The sequence below is a fragment of the Mus pahari genome, chromosome 18, assembly GCF_900095145.1.
Source record: "Mus pahari chromosome 18, PAHARI_EIJ_v1.1, whole genome shotgun sequence".
Taxonomy (NCBI): Eukaryota; Metazoa; Chordata; class Mammalia; order Rodentia; family Muridae; genus Mus; species Mus pahari.
In genome coordinates, this window is record NC_034607.1 from 33,378,986 (window position 1) to 33,400,782 (window position 21,797).

Genomic DNA, 21,797 nt, shown 5'->3' on the forward strand with positions numbered 1-21,797 from the left:
CATAGTTTGCCCTCGTCATCTGCCCCCCTCTATGGGCACAGATGTAGCCGAATTGAAAATATTAGACAAGTGTGCTTGTGCTGAATCAGCACAGATTTCTTTTCCTATGATTATTCACTGGACAATACAGTGAAATGTCCCTTTATCCAGCACATACACTATGTTATGTGTGACAAGAAGACCAGGGATTATTTAAGGTGCCACTGTGAGTAGGTGTCCCTACTTTAGGTGTCCTGCTCTGTATAAGAGCCTGTGGCTTTTCTGGATACAGCATGTGGGGGATGTGTGAGCGTAACTACACACAGTGTGGCAACTGGCAGGAGGGGGTTTATCTGAGGCTAAGAGTGGATGGGAGTTTTACATACTACAGCCATCTGCATGGTCTATATTGTCTTCATAATCCGAAAAAAAGCTGATACTATAGTTATTAGAAAACAAAAGCAACAGAAATTAAAAACTTAAAAACACAAAGTCAATAACTCCACAGCTTGGGAAAGAAAAGCCTCGGGTAAACTTCAATGTTAGCAGCATTTCAATTAGAAAAATGACGCTCTGGGCCACTTCCCCAACTCTACTGCACAAACTTTTCTTGAACATATATGTATTGCTTTTATAATTAGAGAAAAAGAAGTTATTTTCCATACATGCCTGGAATTTAAACAATATATACAATATTATTATATTATAATAAAAGTATGTAATATAAAATATGTAATAAGCATTATACTTATTAATATAAATATAAAAATAAAAGTCTATAATATAAACAAGTGATGTTTATATTATAACCACAGGCCAGAGTTCTCTGTCACAAAATTAACACACTCAGCTACTTTGCCAAATTCAATCTGCATAAAGACTTATTCCCCTAAAACTTTAACTAGAGGAAATGTGACAAATGCTTCAAATTGTCCCCAAACTGCACTCACTAGCTTCTCATATAACTGTCAACCTCAAGCCCATTCCTGATCTCCTCTTCAAATGGCTCCCATATGAACAAACAGCCTTTCCATCCACCAGCTACCTGTCCATCTGTATGTCTGATCCATCCTTTACCTGCCTGTCCCATGTTCAATCCAGACCTTGGGCTGCTCAGCTTCTCTCCTTGGATGTGCCTTTTCTCACTTGGGCTATTGGTGTTTTGGGATAAGAAGCTGGCACATGGAGACCTGGCTATAAAAACTACCATTTACTGTTGAATAATTACCACCGACCTGTGCTTTCCACATGTGTGTATACATGCGCTGGAGTGAGCAGGGTGGTGGTGAAGCAGGTCTATGGGTGTGTCCAGGAAGCGGGGAGGGGAAGAAAAGATGCTGAACTAAGGTGCCAAGTTATAGTTGACGGGGGAGTCCATATTCACATTCTATAGCATGATGGTGCCGACTATTATTCACAACAATTACTATATATTTGTCAGGAACTGGAAGAGATGGATTCAGAGTTCCATGATAAACATTTAAGGATGGAAAAAGGCTAATTACTCATATAATGTATATATGTCCTGGATAGTCATACTGTATTGTCATCAATACCTAGAATTATTATGTAACAATGGAAAGAAAAAAATCCTCAGAAAACCATTGAGGAATTAAGAAAAAATACAAAAGGATCCAATCAGGTCTTTATGCCCTAAATCCTCTAAACATGGTATTTAAACCTTTTTGTCAAATGATGTTATTTAAAAATACTGCTAAGTAGCTGCAAATACTCTCCCACTTCCTGTTATACGAAGCAACATTGGGAATGGCTTTACAGCTTTAACCCACGCATGGTCAGGTATTCCCACGGCGGCAGAACAGGAGCCTGCAATTGACAAGCTTTCATCTCTAACCAATTCTCACTCTCAGTTAAATATTGATGACACAGTTAGGTATTGAATTGGAATCACAGTGACCCAAAGCAACATCTGGCCTCTGAGCGGTGTCTCAACGTTAATTTAATGCCTAAGCTGTTTTCTGCAAAAAAGATGTCACTTCTTCTGTAGTTGCATCTGGCCAAGGATTCTGCTGCACCTGTAGCAAGGTATAGCCTGGGAAAGGGTCCTTCCAGTGAACACCACCAGGAGGGGTGCTCCACATACCCCACCCTGCTGTCTGCCTCCACTTGCTTCCCCCAGACACACGGGCTCTGAGGAGGACCCTGGCCTGACCTCAGGGACCTCTGGATGAAGACCCCATCCTGCTCACTTGCTTCCCCCAGACACACAGGCTCTGAGGAGGACCCCGGCCTGACCTCAGGGACCTCTGGATGAGGACCCCATCCTGCTCACTTGCTTCCCCCAGACACAGGGCTCTGAGGAGGACCCCAGCCTGACCTTAGGGACCTCTGGATGAAGACCCCATCCTGCTGTCAGTAGATTGCTGCCTTGCCTTGTTTGTGGCTTCTCCACTTACCTCCTCAGCCAGTCTTACTCGGGACTGCTCAGAACCTTCAGGGACCACTGACTCCAGGTTTTCTTGACTTTCTGATTTTATCCCACAGCTTCCCAGAGGTGCTGTTCTAATCCACATCAGCTGTCCGTCCACTTGAATGTAATGCTAAAGGGTCCTGCACTTCAGCTCCTCCCCATCTCTTCCCTCCCACTGCCTCTGAGAGGATGCTAGCGGTAAATAGGCTTTATAGACCTGATGGAGGAGCTCAATTAGCAGAGAGAGGAGAATTTTGCTCCACTATAAAAATCCTAGAAAAATGGCCTTTGACCTGGGCCATCAAAACTGGGTTTCTGGTTTAAAGTAATGGGGATGGAGGGGAGGGGAGCTGAAGCCAAGCGGCCCAGGCACAGATACTGATGCATTGGGGAAGCAGGCTTGCTCCAGTAGAGGGCAGACTCAGAAAGAACTTTTCTTCCCTTCTTAGCAAGGATGCGCTTGCTGCCACCATCAGCATCAAGTCAGTCTTTATGGAACTAGGTCTCCCATCAGGACTCCAGCATCACCCAGTGTGTGTGTGTGTGTGTGTGTGTGTGTGTGTGTGTGTAGGATCAGCATGGCCCACTGTTACAGCCTCCCCCTCCCCTGGGTGGGTCCTGGGGTCTCCATGTGCTCCTCCACAGACTCTCACTCTGCTTCCAGTCTTCCAGTCTGACCTGTGTATCTGCCACATGACCCATGAACCCATTTCTGGTACCAGGCCCCCTTGTGGCCATTCTCAGAGCAGTTCTTTTAACCATCTACTCATACCTCATTTGAATGCTCCGAACTGTCCCCAAGCCACACTCACTGGCTTCCCATGTCATTGCCATCCTCAGGCCACAGCCGATCTCTTCTCCAGCTATGTTCTCATTTGACTACATAGCCCACTGCCCATTAAGGGATATTAAGGGAACATCCAACTGTACGGGATTCCGTTGAAGCTTGACCCATGGGGATCGGCTCATTTGGAGGTGTGGGAAGGCCTCCACATTCTATCTAGAGGTTTCTTTGTTAAGTCACTTTCCTTCAATCTACAACATACATTTTCTCATGTGGGATACTAAAGATCTCTTAACTGGGTGATTTTTTTTTGATAGATTTTCTATTTCACAGTTTGATTTAAAAAATTCCAATGCCTGTTTGATTAAGAACAAATTCTCATTTAGTAAAATTCCTTTGCTTGCACAATAAAGAGTAAATGCCTTAATGCGCTCTAGAATAGGGTTTGGACCCCCCCATCTACCCATATCATTTAACCCCATTTCCTATTCCAGCCACCTAGCCTTTCTTCAGTTCCTCAAACTCAACCCATTCCGTAGTGTGGAAGTATAATAGGGTTGTTACCGACCTATCCTGTAATGTTCCGTGTTACATCTTCAGAGAGGCCCTCCCCACATCTCCAAATAAGTCAGTCTCCACAGTTCAAGTTTTAACGGAGTCACATATCATTGGATATGCCCTTAGAGTATATCCCGCTCCTTTGGGTAATCAGATATAATCATTTAATTTCTTCCACGGCTCCCCCAACTTCTGCCCTGCTACTGTTGGGTTTGAGAGACTGGAGAGCCTGTCAGGTTTGTCACTGTAGCTCGCCAAGTGTCTCATGCCTGAACTTTCCCTCCCACCTCTCTGCTCTGGCCACACTGGCCTTCTGCACTCACCAGGTATTCACTGCCCACAATGGATACTTCATCCTCTGCTTCAAGTTCTGGCCTGCATCGTGCCCTCCCAGAAGGTCCTCCTGGACCACATTCTGAAACCTGAAGCTCTCACCCTGTGCCACCGCCCTCCTTGCTGTCTTCTGGCTCTAGCATCTCTCTGCAGTGAGCACTCTACACCAATGCTATCCCTCTGCAGCGAGCACACTGCTCCATTTCTCAGTGGCTGCTCAGTCTGCTCTGCAGCTCTACCACCGCCCTCTCTGCTTCCCTGCTCGCTCTCTGACGTTTACAACAGTATCTCCTTTATAGGAAGCAGTTGGTAAACGTATGTGGAAGGAGGGATTCCAGCTTGGCTCAGGACCAGGTATGTGGTGGTTAAATATGTATTTCTTGAATAAATGGCCAAAAAGAAGAGAGAGACAGTTCGCCTGGGAAGTGCCTATGTAGTCTGGCTGGTTCTCTCCACTGTCAGTGTCCCATAATGGGGAGCAGCTGCAGAGGGGCTGCCTCGTTAGCTGGGAGATTTGGTGTTTATCTTTGCTGTGAGTTAATTATAACCGGGAATCATTGAGGGGATTAGAGGGGCTGAGTCTGTGTGTGGTGGTGGTGGTAATGGCGGACAGAATGCTAGCTTCGATTTGGAAAGAGCTGGCTCAGCACATTTATAGTGTAAATAAAGAAAAAGTTTAACTTACTTAAGAGCAAAGCCCATAAACAGTTTTGAAGCGCCATTAACACCATTTTATATGCAAACACTGTTGCGAAACAATGAGTGGGATCATTACCAGCTCTTTTTTTATGCTCTTTGGAAAGCACTGCTGAGAATCTCTGTGGTGTGTACACAGAATCCCACAATTCCTCACTCCAGGGGGAGCGACTGTCCCCAATGCCTCGGATCTGTAGGGCACACATCTCAGTCAGGGACACTGGCCTTTCTGCATTTATATACATTTCTAGGGATGCGGAATGCCAACCACCTTCTATGCCTACTAAGGATATAAGCATTATACACACATGAACTCACATGTGGCTAATAGTTAGATAATGACTCTTATTCTTTCCTCAGTTCTTCAAATCTTTGCACATCTTCCACAATAGGTAAGACCTATTTTCATGCATGCACACATGCACACCTGTGCCCACACACATTAATGAGGCATTTTCTAGATGGCACTACTCAGACTATTAAAAACGTTCTTTAATGGGTTCACAAAAATGGCTTAGGGAACTCATTCATGGGTGCCCTCCCCAGGGACCTGGCTCTAAGATCACATGGTCTCACACAGATAAGGGGAAGAGGCTGTTGTCGGTGCTTCTACTGCTTATGACAAAGGTAGTGGTTTTTCCTCATGGTTGTTTGGTAGGTATTGAAATCACCCTTCTTACACAGAACTCATCAGTAGTTCTAAGGTTCTGGATATTATAGTTTAGAAGCATTAATAACCGGCAGGTTGTTTAAGTGATCAATATCTCAAGGTATTCCAACCCAGAGCTCTGTAGAGAATCGAATGGTTTATATACATGTTATAGTGTAATTATATGCTACACAGTCATATAAAATATGTACACATTAATAATGAGTTACAAACAGACAAATCTAGAGAGATTTCAGAAAATGTAGTGAACTAGAAGGAAAGAAGCTGTGCAGTGGGGGAAGCTATGTAGTGGGAGAAGCTGTGCAGTGGGGGAAGCTATGTAGTAGGAGAAGCTGTGAGGTGGGAGAAGCTGTGTGGAGGGAGAAGCTGTGTGGAGGGAGAAGCTGTGTGGTGAGAGAAGCTGTGCATTGGAAGAAGCTGTGTAGTGAGAGAAGCTGTGTGTTGGGAGAAGCTGTGCAGTAGAAGAAGCTGTGTAGTGAGAGAAGCTGTGAGTTGGGAGAAGCTGTGCAGCAGGAGAAGCTGTGCAGTGGAAGAAGTGTCTGGGTGCTGTGGAGAAGGCAGGAGACTGGATGGTATGGCTGGAGCAGGGAAGTTTCTGTCCCTGGAAAGGCACACCAGCAAGGGAATCCAGTGGACATGCTGAGAGAGAGCAAAGAGGAGCTAGAATGGATGGCACCCAGAAATTAGAAAATGCGGCATGCCAGGCCACAGGCAGCCATGTCACACAGAGATGCACACCACAGCCGAGCCTGTGCAGGCTGGACACAGTGTTCACCTGAGGAAACGGTCTGAAGCTCCACAATACTGATTTGCTCAGTCTCTCATGGTTTCGTTTTTAAATGGCGTTATGATTTTTCTAAGCTACAGAAGAGTAACACAAAAGTGGTGATAAAGAAAATGAATCCTCACTTGCCACAAGGAAGAGTGATGTCATTGTATCGTTAGGTTCACTTTTGTAACAGGTAATGCTCTCAGAAAATTATGTCATTAAATAGGCTCATGACTCAGCCGGGGACATCCAGCTAAAAGCACAATGGGACCCTGATTCTGTCCCCTAATCCCCAGTCCTAGGCTCTCCTGATCTTCCTTCAGGGTCTTTCCTGATCATGTGTCTTCTCCCTCTATCATCCCTCAGGTCCCAGCAGGGCTTCTGCAATGCAGTTCCCACCTGACAGTCTGAGCTCCAGCATTTCCTGCCGGTCTTGGCCTGCCTGGCTCTCAGACTGGAAACCCAGGGTGTCAGCAAGATATAACTCTGTTCACTTCTGAGCGCATCTTCTGTGACACAGGCCATGTCCAGTTCTCCTACCATGTCACTCACCTTCGCACTACTCATATGGCTTTTAAAATAGACGCGGACCATAGTGTCTCTTGGGCTGGGGACAGACTCTGAGGTGAAGAGTACTAGCTGCTCTTCCAGAGCACCCAGGGCTGATTCCTAGCAACCATACGGCCACCTGTAACTCCAGTTCCAGGGGACCCCATGTCCTCTTCTGGCTTCCTCAGACACAAGTCATGCAAGTGGTGTATACGTGTGCATGTACACATGCACACACACATATACAAAAACACAGACTGACAGACAGACAATCATATAAATACACAGACACAAACAGACAGACACATACACATATATACCACTGATACAGACAGATACATACACACAAACATATATACACAGACACAGACAGACAGGCAGACATATATATATACACACATGTATATATATGCAGACAGGCAGATACACAGACAGGCAGACAGACATATATACACACACACACATATATATATATATATATATATACAGACACAGACAGATACATACACAGACAAACAGGCAGACACACACACACACACACAGACAGATACACAGACAGGCAGGCAGACAGACATATATACACACACATATATATATACAGACACAGACAGATACACATACAGACAGACAGGCAGACAGACATTCATACACACACACACACACACACACACACACACACACACACACACACACACANCACACACACACACACACACACACACACACACACACACACAGATACACAGACAGGCAGGCAGACAGACATATATACACACACATATATATACAGACACAGACAGATACACAGACAGACACATGCACACACATACAGATACAGACAGATACACACACACACACACACACACACGTACCTATCTCATAGTGTCCTTGTAGAGAGTAAACAACTGTGTGAAAATTGTTTAGTGGTGTGCAGTGTAATAAATGCTAGCTTTCACAGGTTATACATCCCCAATCACAAGTGCTTGGAACCAGGAATAGGTGTTTTGGGGGTTCTAGATTACTGCATATGTGTGTGTGTGTGCGCGCGTGCACGTGCATGTGCATGGGAAGGGACCCAAGCCCATAGATGAATTTATTTCATTTATGCCTAATGTACACCCTGTATGCATTGTCTGCAGACTTCTGGAGCATTATGGACGTAGTATTTTTCAGAGTAGAGATGCCTAGCCTCACTTGTGCTCTGCTAAGCATATGAAGAGTATTTCTTTGGAGGGGAGACAGTTCAGTAAGACTGCCTGCTGTTCAAATCCCCAGGACCTGCATTAAAAAAGCCAGACACGGCTGTGACTTGCACATCACCTTAGTATTACGGAGGGGAGAGACAGGACAATGGCTGCAGCTTTCTGGCCACCAGTCCAGCTCCAAGTTCAGTGACATATTGTGTTCTAAGCAGATATAGCAGAGAAAGGTAGACAAGGGCTCTTAAGCTCTCCTTGTCATCTATGTACATCCACATCCACCTCAACATGTGGTGCACTCAAACATGCATATGCACAGACCCTCCCAAGTAACCCACAGGGTTAGTAGGAAACCAAAAGCGAACTTGAAGCTCTACTTCCCCAAACTTCCTTTAACATGGCCTTCAAGCGCTTGTTGGCTCTGCCTTGGGGGCAGGGACAAGAGCTGGTGTTGTCATCTGTGCAATCTCAGTGTTTAACTCTGATAAAGTGTGCCAGAGCACAAACACACTTCGCCAAGGGGAAGTCAAACTCTCAACCTCAGGGCAAGTTGCCTGCCTGTGACAACTGTACAGACACAAACCCTTAAGCAACCATAGTGAGTTTAAAAAAAAAAAAAAACAGTCAATGAAGCACATGGATGCGACATTCATACTCTAGAAAAGCCAGGTTTTGTTACTGGTAGCCAAAGGGAAGGCAAGGCTTGGCTAGATCCCTGCATGTTCTGTGTATAAAACTACTCTTTGCTTTGTATGACACATGTCAACAATATGTACTTCTGTGGTGGTTGAATGAGAATGACCCCCGTAGGTGCCTATGTTTGGTACTTGGTGCCCAGTTGCTTGAACTGTCTGGGAAGGATTAAGAGGCGTGGTCTTGTTGGAGGAGGTGGGTCAACGGGGGTGAACTTTGAGGTTTCAAAAGCCCATGCCTTCGAGGTTTCTCTCTTTCTCTTGCCTTCTACTTGTTGACAAGGATAGAAGCTCTCAGCTACTATTCCAGGGTCATGCCTCTCCATGCTATCATGCTTCCTGCCATGGAGGTCGCGGACTCTAACCCTCTTGAACTGTGAGCCCCAAATTGAATGCTTCCTGTGTCAGTTGCCTTGGTCACAGTGTTTTGTCACGAGAACAGAAAAGTAATGAAAAACAACTGTCCAGTATGGTAGCCACTAGTCTCGAGTGCTTTTTAAACTCAAAATAATGAGAAGGAAACAAAAGTTACAAAAAAAAAAAAATTGGTGTCTCAGTCATGACAGACACATTTCAAGTGCCTAGTAACCTGGGACTTGAATGGATCAGAACATTTCCCAAAGCACAGGGAATGTTGGCCATCACGACCATAGCAACTGGACTGTCAAGCCAAGGAATGCTCTGGCAAGCAGGCAGGACATAGCTGCACTTTCACAATCAATGAAGCAAATGCACAGCTCCCTTGAAGGTCCTGTGCCCTCCAAGTTTGTTCATTTCTGAGTAACAAGATGTGACGAGAGGGATGCTCCCCAGGCCCAGCTTCCTGCTCTTGTGGTTTCTGCTCCTTCATAAATGGCTGGACTGTTAGGTGACCACTGTGGGCCACCGGCACCTTGATGTCATCCTGAGTGACTTGGAGCAGTTGAACACAGAGGATGGATGGTCCAAGCCCTGGGAGAAGAGGGCTCATCAATCTGCTCTGAGCCTTGGCATGGTTACGGAACATTAATGAGGTTGGGCTCGATTTAAAAGCTGTCTGAGGCATTATGGATGGCAGTGTTCGGTTTCACAGGCACTGGGAATTTCTGAGATATAATCCTGGCCCCTTTGCTAATGAGTATTGTGATACGGAGACTATCATTTAACTCCTGAGTTTCGCTTTCCTGCCCTTAAAATGGGGCTATTACTGACCTACCTAACCCAGTGTCTGGAGGATTAATGCGCCAAAGAGTGTGGAGCTCTCTGCGCGAAGCCTGCTGTGAGCCAAGCCATTACTTCTGTTCATTCTCATGCAGCAGTTGGGGAACGTTAAAGTCTACGATGTTTGCTCCTTCCAAAATGCATTTTCTTCCTCTGCTTTGTGACATTCTCTGCATTCCATAGACCCTGTATCTCAAAGTAAAACCGGGCCCTCAGGGAGGATGCACTGAGGTGGTTGGGGGTCACAGGCGATTTTTTCCTTCACTTAGCACAGGCCTTGACACTAGCTCTTGCAGGAAATACAAAGGCAGGCATTGCATGGTAAATTCTCACCGCCCGAGCCTGGGAGCCAGCCCTGCCTGAGGGGGGGGGGACTGCTGCCACCACCACTTACATGCAATGATGTTCCCGTATCTATTCTTCATTCTGTTCTCATCTTTCTTAGCAGAGTCCCATGGTGCAGACTGTCCTTCAAAGAAGCTCTGGAAGAGAGACAGAGAAAGAGAGAGAGACTTAGTGCATAGCAGTTAGATTTAGGGAACAGAGGGGTTGGAGTGGGGGGAGGGTGTCCTTCAAATGTGGAATGGTGGTCAGGCAGGCAGTCTTACTGAGAATGACACTGTCTTACTTGGGGATTATTTTATTTGGCTTTCACCAAGCCTTTGTCTTACATTGGCTAGCATTGCACAGATATAGAAGACACAGAGAAAAACCCACAATTTATTTAAACAATGCCCTACTGGAATATTTGAAGGAGAAAAAAAAATCCAACATTTCCCCCAATTTCTTCATTATATTACAAGATCCCATTACTCTTTTAAGATATACCTTTCCCCCCATCCCTAATAAATAACCAAAGGAATATTATTCTGGGCTAGAATGGGAAAGCCAAAACTTTATGACATCAAGATTAAAATATATACTCTGAATTTTATCTGGATGTATTGTGTCTGAGGGCTTAGGTTTTTCTGTCCCACTTATAATGAAAACACCTCTTGCTATGAGTGGACAAATGACAAGACTGATCTGGGTGGCTTTTATTTTATTCCCTCTCTAGTGCCCATGGTGCCCTGGCATAGCCAACGCCACACAGAAGCTACAGGCAGCCCATGGTAGGAAACACGGGCTTTGAGTGAAGCTTATTTCTTGTCAGTTCCATGGATACTAAGCAAAGCCCTCGCCAGAACTGCTGAGGGAGGGCACAGGGAGCTGCAGACTTAGCTGCCTGGCAGACAGCATCTGGACCATGTGCTCAGCACAGTCTATGTTTGCCTGAGAGAGGGGACTGCATGAGAGAGCGAGCTTATCCCCTCACAGTTTGCATTCAATACATATTTACCGAGTGAATGAAGGGCTGCACTGCCTTGTTATAGTATACATTTGCTGTGATATAAAAGACTATCCAAGGCTTTGGAAACCTGTTTGCATTAGTCCATTTTCTATAATGTATATGATGTTCCAGAAGCAGGTTACTTATAAAGACAGAAGGCTCATTAATTCACAGCTGGATTAGGTAGCCCTGTCTGCTTGGCTTCTGGTGGTAGGTGGCATCATGTTAGTAGCTCACGGGGGTCAGGGGTCAGAGTAGAACACAGGAAGGCTGAGAGACTCAGCTTCCATAATCCCTCCAGAGGGCCGCCCCCAGCTGACCTAAGAACATGTCAGCAGGTTCTGGTTCTTAAAGACGAAACATCTTGAGATGAAACATGAGCAACAGTAAAGACCAAACTCCCAACCCATGGACCACTGAGGAGCGAACGATACCTGGGCACAGAGCCACCTGTGCACACGTCACAGGCTTCATCCAGACATAATCTGTGCCACCCCTATTGTCTACATCATGTCATGTCTTATTTCTCTGACCAAGATGGGTTTTCACAACTAATTGGCAGGAAAACGCCTGACCAACCATGGATTGTAAGCCTTGTCAACAGCGTGCCCATGGTAAAAACCAGCAACAGCCACCACTTCGTGGCATTCAGGAACAGGAGGGCCATGTCAACAGCACAGAAACTGAGTATGAACTGTTCATCCCCATCTGTGGTCCCTTAGCTATGGTCATAAAAGACATGCTACTTTTAAGATGTACTTATTATTGTGAAAGACGTAGGGGAGGGCTGGAGAGATCAATCAGTGGGCGAGAACACTTGTTGCTCTTGCAGAGGACCTGGGTTTGGCTCTAAGCATCCACACAGGAGCACATAACCATCTGTAACCCAAGTTTTCATGGGTCAGATGCTCTTTTTCTAGCTTCTAGGTACACACATGCAAAACACATACACACATACAAAATTCTCAGACATATACAATAAAAATAAAACAAAAAAGACAAAGATGAGAAGCTGTGTGTGTATGAACAGCTAAAGTAACAATCATATACTACTGGCTTATATATCCTGAGGATACAGGATATAGAAAATATTTTCAAGTTATTAATAAATTGAGGTGACAAAAGTACAATTGAAAACTTGTCGGGTAATTTCATCCAGAGAACGACCACTATATAACCCAGAGATCATAAACAGGCAACCCACACCAAGCTGCAGTATGTTAACTCTGCTCTGCCCTGTGACACATTTAAAAATAGCTCCAGGGACTTTTAAAGTCAACTGTTCTTGTTCTGAGAAGTGTCTTTGTTATCCTCCGAATGACAATTATTTCGCAGTTTGAGTAATAACTATTATTTGACTTCTAACAATGTAATTCTACTTTGAGTTTGTCATGATTTAATTGCCAATTTCAATTCTCCCTGCCTTTTCTACCCATCTAAAATGGTCTTTTTTATTCTTCTCTTTTTTATTTTGTAGGAAGATAGGAGAAGACAACTGACATTGAAGGAGACTCTGACATCTTCTGGTGAACTTCTGCTGCATTGTAGGGGGTGACAGAGGCACAGACATCCCACCCTACTCCTGATAGGCAGAGGCTCCTCCCATGGGGTCTGATGCTCACCCTGAAGCTGTGTCTTTGGTATGTGTGGCAATCCCAGGACTTCCAAGAGCCCCTATACTTAAAAACAGTTATTGCGACCCTATCCTTTCCATTTAATTGGTGACTGGAGATACCATCAGCAAATGGGAAAATAATTTATCTCATCCCCTTTTAGCACCTTGGTTTTAGCATGTTTTGATTAGATGGGGTTCATGAGCTGTTATCCCGAGCTCTTATTAAGGTGGGCATCAATACAGTGGTTCTCTACTTATGTGTCACGACGCCTTTTGGCAAACCTCTATCTCCAAAAAATATTTACATTACAAATCATAACAGTAGCAAAATGACAGTTATGAAGTAGCAATGACAATAACTTTATGGGGGTCCCACAGCATGAGGAGATATACTAAAGGGTTGCAGCATTAGAAAGGTTGAGAACTGTCAAGCTGGAGACTTAAGGTGAATGAGTTCATGGCGCAGAGCCTCATGGGGTAAAGAAAGGTAGGTAGGGGTAATTAATGCCTTCATCTAACCCCTGTGCTTTCTGAACCATCCCGCTCTGCTGCTGACTTTAAAGGGAAAGACAGTACTATTTCTACTTAAAAGTACACGGCTAATTTCCATATCTAGTCTGCATTTCCTTGCATCTAGTGAGGAAAATGTTAAAGGGCCAACGAGATGGCTCAGCAGATAAAGGTGCTTGAAGCCCAGCCTACCGACCTGAGTTTGATCCCCAGCACCCACACTGTGAGACAAGAGAACCTACTTTAATGAGCTGTCCTTTCACTTCTGCACATGGGCTGTCACTTGCACGAATATGCCCCCCCTTCCTGAAACAGTAACAAATTTAAAAGTAATAAAAATTTAAAGCCATATCAAGTAAGTTTTATCCAATTGTTGGTTCCTGAAAAAGGCAGGCATTTTCTTACATGATAGATTTTGTCTTGAGCCACACAACTATCTATGCTGGGAATAGGGGAGTCATTCTAAGTGGAAAAATGTATTTTCTAACAGACAAGCAACAAACAGAGGGTGTTATGAGAAGACAGGATGGCTGTCACCTCTACACTATCGCTTGACGACTCATGGAAGCAGTGATTACATCTTGAACTTTCAGCAACTGGCCTGCTCTCATCTTACAGGCAAATGCTCTATGAAAAGACACTATTTACATCTCTCTTCTTATCATTGGCTTAGAAATACACAGTACACATGTGGGGGCTGCAGGAGGAGGTGAGAGCTTCCTGGGTTGGCTGTAGTGGATTTTGCTGACTTTTGCTAAGGAGACAACGCAAAAAAGTTTCAATTTGAAAACTGCACTAAGATACATCCAGTTTTAGAAATTAGGAGTTTATTAGGATATGTTTTAAAAATATTTAAGAATATTTATTTTTAGGTTTTATATTTCTTCACATGCCTAAAACCTAAAGCAGTGCCAAAGGTAAGTGTAGCTTTTAAGTTAGCATGCAGAGCTAGCTACGGCCTCAACATTGCCCTGTGCTCTGAGGAGTCACAGCCTGACACTTGGGTCCCTACATTCAGAGCCTGTTCTAGTTTCATTTCTCAATGCTTCAGCTTCATATGTCTGACATGAATGGCTTAATGGGGGAAGCAATATCGCGGCTCAGTTTCGGAGGGTTGGGACACTGTTGCTTGCCTTCCACTTGGGTGGATGGCACAGTCGCAGGAGCTTATGGCAGAGGAACACCTACATTTGACGTTTTCACTCTTTGATTTTGTTCTCAGCCCAAGAGAGGGTGCCAGCCATGCTCAGGGTAGGTCTCTCTACGTCCTTAATGCCCTCTGGAAAGGACTTGCAAGTCTCCTAGGAGACTCTAAACTCAGTCAAATTGAAGGTGAGGATTATTCATTTCATGGCACCCGTGGTTCTCTCAGTTTTAAACTCTTGGAGCAAGAGTAACAGTGGCGGCAAGAACATAGGTCACTAGCACTGTATGGTCGCTTTGCCTGTGGTCTGTCTCCCCACAGACATCTGCAATCGCATACCTAGCAGACATCTGCAATCGCATACCTAGCAGATACTCCTCATTCTTTCTTTCTCCCTCTGACAGACCAGGCTTCGGATAAGGCTAGGAATGCATTTCTCTTTGTTTGGCTTTGCTTTGTGTTTGTACACCATGAGGTAGGTTGTTACCAGTAAACTTACCTACTAGCAGAATATACAGAAGGATATCAAGGACCTGGGACACTCCTCTGGGGAGTCAACAGATCGATTGTCCATAGATTGCTAGTCAAGAGATTGATTACATTCATTTCTACCTAGTGTTGGTTTTAAGTATCTCTTAGTCAATTAGATTTGCTTTATGAAACTTATCTTATGTACACTTTTCTCTGGGCAAGAATGAAAGTTTTCTAAGCTATTTTATTTTTTTATTTTTATTTTCTTATCTTTTAAGAGGTCAAAGTTACACAGCTTCCTTTAAAAATGACACAGATTAAAGGTTTGATTAGAATTCAACCTTGAACCAATATTCCATAATTATGCTGTATGTCTTTCCAGCTGGTTCTTTTGAGTAGTCTTATCAAATCCATTGACTAGCCAACAACCAAGGTTAGAACCCTCCAAAGCAGAGACCCCTCAAAGGACTCAGAGTCTGGTTCAGGGGAAACTCAGCCTCTCATCTCCTTAGATGTCTCTGTCATGGTCAAGTTTATGTGCAGATCTCGATTCCTCCTCCATTTCTCACCCCACAGCTTTCCAGTGACACAATTACTGGCAAGTTCATTAAAATCAGATTTAACCACGGCACAGATGATCTGGTGGAAATGGACCAGTAAGAGAGGGCAGAAAGGACATCTGGAGGACAGTGTGCAGATGATTCTTTGGTGGTTGACTTGCATTATTGGAACAGCAACTTGAGAAGAAGCCTGGGAGACGACAGTGTCACCTCACATCCCCAGGACACGTTTTTTACAGGAGGAGTCCCAACAACTACAACATGCGCAGGGAAGCAGTATTGTGTTTAGGGCAGGTTTTTAATATGCAGGTACAATTCAATGCACTGACTATGGATTTATTTTTTTTTATTATGAAAAAAACCCCAGACTTTAAGCGTTTGGGGGATTTAAGTTAATGGTCTCACTGCACCTTCTGTTAGAATTTCCATAAATATACTTATGCTTTTATTCTACTTAAAATGTAATTAAAGTGTTCCCTCTGACTACCTTAGCTCATATATACCAAGAAAAGGCAGCAAGCCTGGGAACCGCTCTGAAAGAGTAATAAGTTTCTGAAACAATAAAAGCAAAGCCAGGCAGGCTCCAGTGAATACCAATGACTCCTCGGCTTTAAGACACGGTCCTCTCCATGGTCACGGAGCAGAAGGAAATTGGACATCCTGCACACTGCCATTTTTTTTTTCTGAATAGGGGAACATGTTTTTGTGATTCAATAACCTCCTCCCACACCCCTCATACTGCTACCGTTTTCCACAGGGTGTAATTACACATCTCAGTGGCCCACCTCGAGAGAATGTTACTCCAAAATGATGCAGTCTGTTAAAAAATGCCACAGCTCTCAGATAGTAAAAAAAGAGGAGGAAAACCCTATCCAGCAGAGGAGCTGACAGAGGGAATGGGGTTGGGGGTCAAGGCTGTACAGAACGACAGAGCTTTTTCAGGCAGCGTGGGGTCAAGTGTTTTAGAAGCTTCTGAAATCGAATTTTTCCTCCCTTTCTCTTATGAATAAAATTGTGCGCGTTAAAACTATTGAAATCATCACCCTGGAAGGAGAAGATGAACTCCCCGGGGCATGCAGAGTCTCTAGACTTTGTTTTCTGCCCATATCTCTCTTCTGGCTCTCCCAAGCATTGCATTTTATTAGGTCCGTATAAACTATTTATCCCTAGAGCACTAAAGCAAGTGGGGGGGGGCATTTTACTTTGCCTGAATGGCCACAAAATGGAGCGTTGATGGAAAGAGGCCCTGAAGTTCATGTTCAGTGGTTCCGGTGGCCTCTGGTTACTACTGTCCTTTTCCAATGTCCCAGATGAAAGCCATCAAGTATTAGCTACTTCAAGGGCAGAAGAGGTGGCCATGGTGAGAATTGGAACTTATACCTGTTTGTGCTGTGTCTGCAGAAACCACCACTGACATGTGCACAGCCGTCGTGCCTTCTAAGGAAGCTGCTAAACTCTTAGTAATCCAATGGCCTTTTAAAGGTTACAATTAGGAACTGTGCAGAATTTCTCTATTTGGAATGTTGGGCTGGTGGAGGAGCTTGGCGATACTCCTCCTTTATCCAACATTGCTTTCTAACCTAACACAGACCTATGGATCAGTGGGCAGAATGAGGCCCTCTGCATCTGGCTGGGCTTCAGGACATGTTTCTCATGTTGGTGAATGTCACCCTGACTGAAAGACATGTGACATCCATACAAAGTCAGTTTCTCTTTGAAGTATGTCCTTCCTGGATATTTAGAGCACACTCAATCTTTCTTTTCATGCGTGCCCAGTTCAGAGTCCATCGGCAGGCACCTCTTACTACTGATGAGCATATTCCTCATGTGTGCCAAGGCAAACACAGGGAAACATCCAACACATGGAAAAGAAAACAAATCCAACTAACCAATGAGTGAACACAAGCTCCTTAAATAAATGAGGGATGGAGGCAGAGGTAGGGAGAAGGGACAGAGGAGAGGTATATGCTGCAGCTGTTTCATGAAGGGGTGCTCTCTACCGAACTGGGGTGAACTTCAGTGTGGTGATAACGTGGGGATGGCTTTCTTGGCCTGCAGGTCTTTAAAGGACAGCTTAGAAGGAAGACCCCAATTCTCTGCAATGATGTGGAACCCCTCTTTTTGGGGTGCTTTCTTTAGATTAGGAGGCTTTTCTGGCTACTTGAATAGGTGAGGAAACTATAATAGGTGAGGTTTTGAATAAAGGGAGTGCTGACTCGCTAGAACCTGCTCCTAAAGGGTTTTTTTTTTAAGGCTTGTCAATGGAGGGTTTTCAGCATCCAGGGGCTGCATCTACAATCCAGGCTTCTTTAACAGAATCTCTTCTGTTTATTACAGAGTAAAGACAGGGATAGCCAGAGGCTGGAGAGGCAGGCATTTATAACAGAGTGAATATCTGTCATGGGATGGTCAAGTCACAGATGTCTTTTTCAAGTTGGGCTTGGGTCAGTCCCTGCCTCTCTCTTGATTATGCTGTACGTCAGAGAGATTGGTCAATCTCTCAGAGATTCTGGGAAATGGATCTACCCTGGTCGTCACCGCATTACCCTGATAACCCTAAGGAAGCCACTGTCATCGGGAGGTGTCAGAGCAGTGACATCACAGAGGTGCCAGGCACAGGCATGAAGGAAAGGGCTGCTCTGTTTGCAAGGTAGCTGAGAAGATCAGAGCCAATGAATTTCACAAGTTTTGGAGGTCGTGCCAGGCTGCAGCCCCACCCCCAGGATCACCACCCATGCTGTAGAAAGGCTCTCTTCATTTCCCTGAGGTACAGATAGTGCTGGGGTGTGGGATATTAGCACTTCCTGGAACCGCAATTTCCTCTCTCTCTCTCTCTGCACCAAAGCCCAAAGGTTGTCAGTGAGTCCGTGCTAGAGGTACCCAGCTCTTCCAGAAGGACCAGAAGTGCCTCCTTGGGGAGAGGTAACCTGGAAAGTGCCGGAGAGCAAATGGATGCTTCCATGGAAAATGCCAGCTGCTCCTGTCCTGGGAGCATCTGGAAAAGTGAGTCCATATTTATCTTTCATTGAACTACTGTGGATAACCAGTCTTTTGGCGGGGGTGCTTCACAGTGAGCTCCTTGAAACAGCCCAGGCTCCCTGGCACTTTCCTATTTGCAACCCTGGGAGTCTCCTTATTGATGCCACAGCTGTGAGGCCTGAGGTTGGTCTGAATGACATGTGCCATAGCATGCAGAAGGTGCTCAAGCAGTGCCGTCTGAAGTAAACATTCAAGCAAGGCTGGCAGCCACTGCTTTGGTGTTAAAGCTTGAGCCACTGATGACAGGCCATCTTTGCTGGCCCTGTTGCTGACTTCTGTTGCTGTGTCTTCCAGTGAGTCATTCTCTGCCCATCCCTCCACAGTGGCTCTGCCTTTTCCCTTTATTGCTTCTACACCACACACAGGAGCCAAGACGAGGTTTTTCTTTTTCTTTCTGATGGTAGGGATCGAATCCATGGTCTTACCATGTACATGCATGCTCACGGCTAAGCTCTGTTCCAGCTCCTAGGGTAATTGTTTGGTGTTTGCCGATCTAGTTGGGAACTAAAACTAAATATTCAACAAGCACCCCCCTTTACGTGTGACTTCTTAGAAAGCTGTGTCTTCTCAAAAGTTCTCACCTTAGAAATCGGAGTGCACATATGCTCTGTCAAACGGGACTGAGAAGAAAGAGTACACATCTGAAGAGATGACAGGCTTGGGTATGAATAAGTATAGCCGAAAAGGGAACTTTAATATGCAATTTGTGGCTCTCTTTTGACATGTATTAATTTATAAAATCTCTTGGCACAGTTCCCTGCTCTTTCTGTAATACCAAAGCTGAGATGATTAGAGACAAAAATTTATAAAGAAGACCCTTGTTTAAAAAGTGGGAAAAAAAGTTTAAAAATGCCTTTTCAGTTTAGTGAAAAATAATTACATCACAGTTTGCTGAGGGAAGTCCGGAGGCGATTCTTATTAATTCATTTGTTTAGCGGGTTCCACTGCGGAGCTCTGTCTCTGGCTGGCCCCGTGTTAACTCTACTGAAAAGTGCAGGCGGACATTATTTCCAGAGCCATACAAGACCTTCCTTGGCTGAGTTTAGCCAGGTATCCTTCCTTGTTGAAGACTGTGCACACCTTTTCCCATTTGCCAGGTCCTGACACCGAGCTATCGTTGATGCATGGGGAAGGGATGCTGGGCAAGACAAAGGCTTGAACTTAACAGGTACAGGCACAAGTTCCAGGATGCTGGGAAGATCTTCCCATAGAGACAGAGTTGCCCCACCTTGGGAACCCTGCATGAACAGATGCATCATCTTGCAGCCTGTCTTGGATAGACTGCACTGCCCATGTGTGACTGTACACACACTGTCAAAGCTGCGCTTCATCTGGGTCATGTGCTTTGTGATTCGCAGGTACAGGCTGAAGAAAGTGGAGAAAGAACCCCAGAGGTTGACAGTGACAGAGATGCAACTCTTTAAACTTTACTGTGTGGTGTATCCATTGTTACCACTTCCCTTAACCCCAACCACTTTCTTCTACTTGACTAAATGACTTACGCTATGTGATATATTTTCTTTTAAATGGATACTGATATTATTATAATAAATGCAAGGCTTACCCAGGAGGTAAAGATAGAGAAAACAGAGAGGAAACAAACAAGCAAGCAAATGAACAATGCCAGCATCAGACTCCAGCTGAGTCACATTTCATGGCCATGCTCTGAACCTGGAGCCCCCTTTTAGGCTGAGAGACACACAGAAACCATGAGAAGCCCCAGACCAGATCACTTAGATTTTCATCTCAGCTCTGATAAACTCTCAGCCAGAGCAAGTTACCACATCTGGTTTTCAATCTTCATGATAGGATTTCTATAACATTTTAAAACAGGTTTGCCTTCTGTATTAAGGGCAGGTAAGCAGTCAGCCAGAGGCCTCACTGCATGAGCTGCATCTCCAGCGTCTATGTGAAGCCAGGTTGGCGGCACGTGTCTGTGACCCCAGTGCTAAGGGGCTGGCTGTCTTCAAGTTCAGTTCCAGTGAGAGATCCTGACTCAGAAGGACAAGGTGAGTGGAAAGAAGCTGAGGGGACACTTGACATGGACCTCTGACCTCCAGATGTAAGCACGCATACAAATAAAATCTAATGACATCAGTGAAAAGAAGACATAAGAGTTTGTGGCTGTAGAGGTAAGAAGCAGATAATGGATGGAGCTTCTAGAACTTTCAGGGAAAGGCACAGAGCATTCTAGGCACAAATATTTATATGGCTTCCAGACTCAGAGTCTTAAAGAGAAGATGCCTGGCTTCTCCACACTTGGCACCATCAACATGGGACATTCACCTGAGACCTTTGAATACTACCAGTATTAGTAAGTGACCACTGTCAATCAAGACATCCAAACATATTCATTCATTCATTCTCATTCTCTCTCTCTCTCTCTCTCTCTCTCTCTCTCTCTCTCTCTCTCTCCCCCTACCTACCTTCCTACCTACCTACCTACCTACCTACCTACCTACCTACCTATCTACCATCTATAATTAAACATATTATTTTGAAGCATGGCTCTTGGAAAGCTTCACGTTACTGTGACATAAGTGTTATAGGGAGAATCAGTCATCTTACAACTGATTTTAAATCCTGGCCGACAGGAAGCACATGCTTGGTACTGTAAATCTAGCCAAGAATCCAAGGTTGGAGAGCTTACAAGGCCTTGTAGTGACCCCACCCCCTTTACTCTGCTAAGTGGACAGAGTAGCAACTGCTGGTTCAATTCCTTTCTCTCTACCCACAAAGTACTGTGACGTTCCGATCTTATAGATGTTCCTCTGTGTACAGTGTTTAACGCAGAAATGTCCAGCTGGTCAAAGTTCAGGGACAACTTTAGCAATCCTATGATTGGATAGAGAGCCCAGAGAAATAAAATGAACATATCAAAGGGACTGTTGTACCCTGTGTCCACTGCAGCAGTGTTCACAATGCCCACTGTGTGAAAAGGATCTAAGTGTTGACGGATATGTGAAAAGCTCCAAATACTGTGGTCATTTGAGGTGATATGTAAAGTAATTTTTCTATAGTGTATTGAACAACTACATTTGCATATATCCTATCTAATTTTAGATGAATTACTGTCATATTTGAGAGAGTAATAAGTGTCCATGTATATATATCTATATCTATCTATACACACACACATACAAATTGTGATACATAATAACAGTGAAGTGATATGTAAAGTATATATTCTATATTCTATTGAAATATATACATGTGTATGTCCTATCTAATTTTAAATAAATTGCCATTATGTATGAGAGAGTAATGT

General features: G+C 44.5%; 1 protein-coding gene across 8 annotated transcripts in view; it reads right to left on the bottom strand.

The window, feature by feature from the left end:
• The window catches only part of Ptprm (protein tyrosine phosphatase receptor type M), a 680,881-nt gene that overhangs the window by 89,488 nt on the left and 569,596 nt on the right, over positions 1–21,797 (bottom strand). For all 8 annotated transcript variants that reach the window (XM_021218491.2, XM_029531514.1, XM_029531511.1 and 5 more), the window contains one exon: positions 10,255–10,342. In XM_021218491.2, coding sequence (XP_021074150.1) covers positions 10,255–10,342 — 88 coding nt within the window. The remainder of the gene's footprint in view (positions 1–10,254; positions 10,343–21,797) is intronic.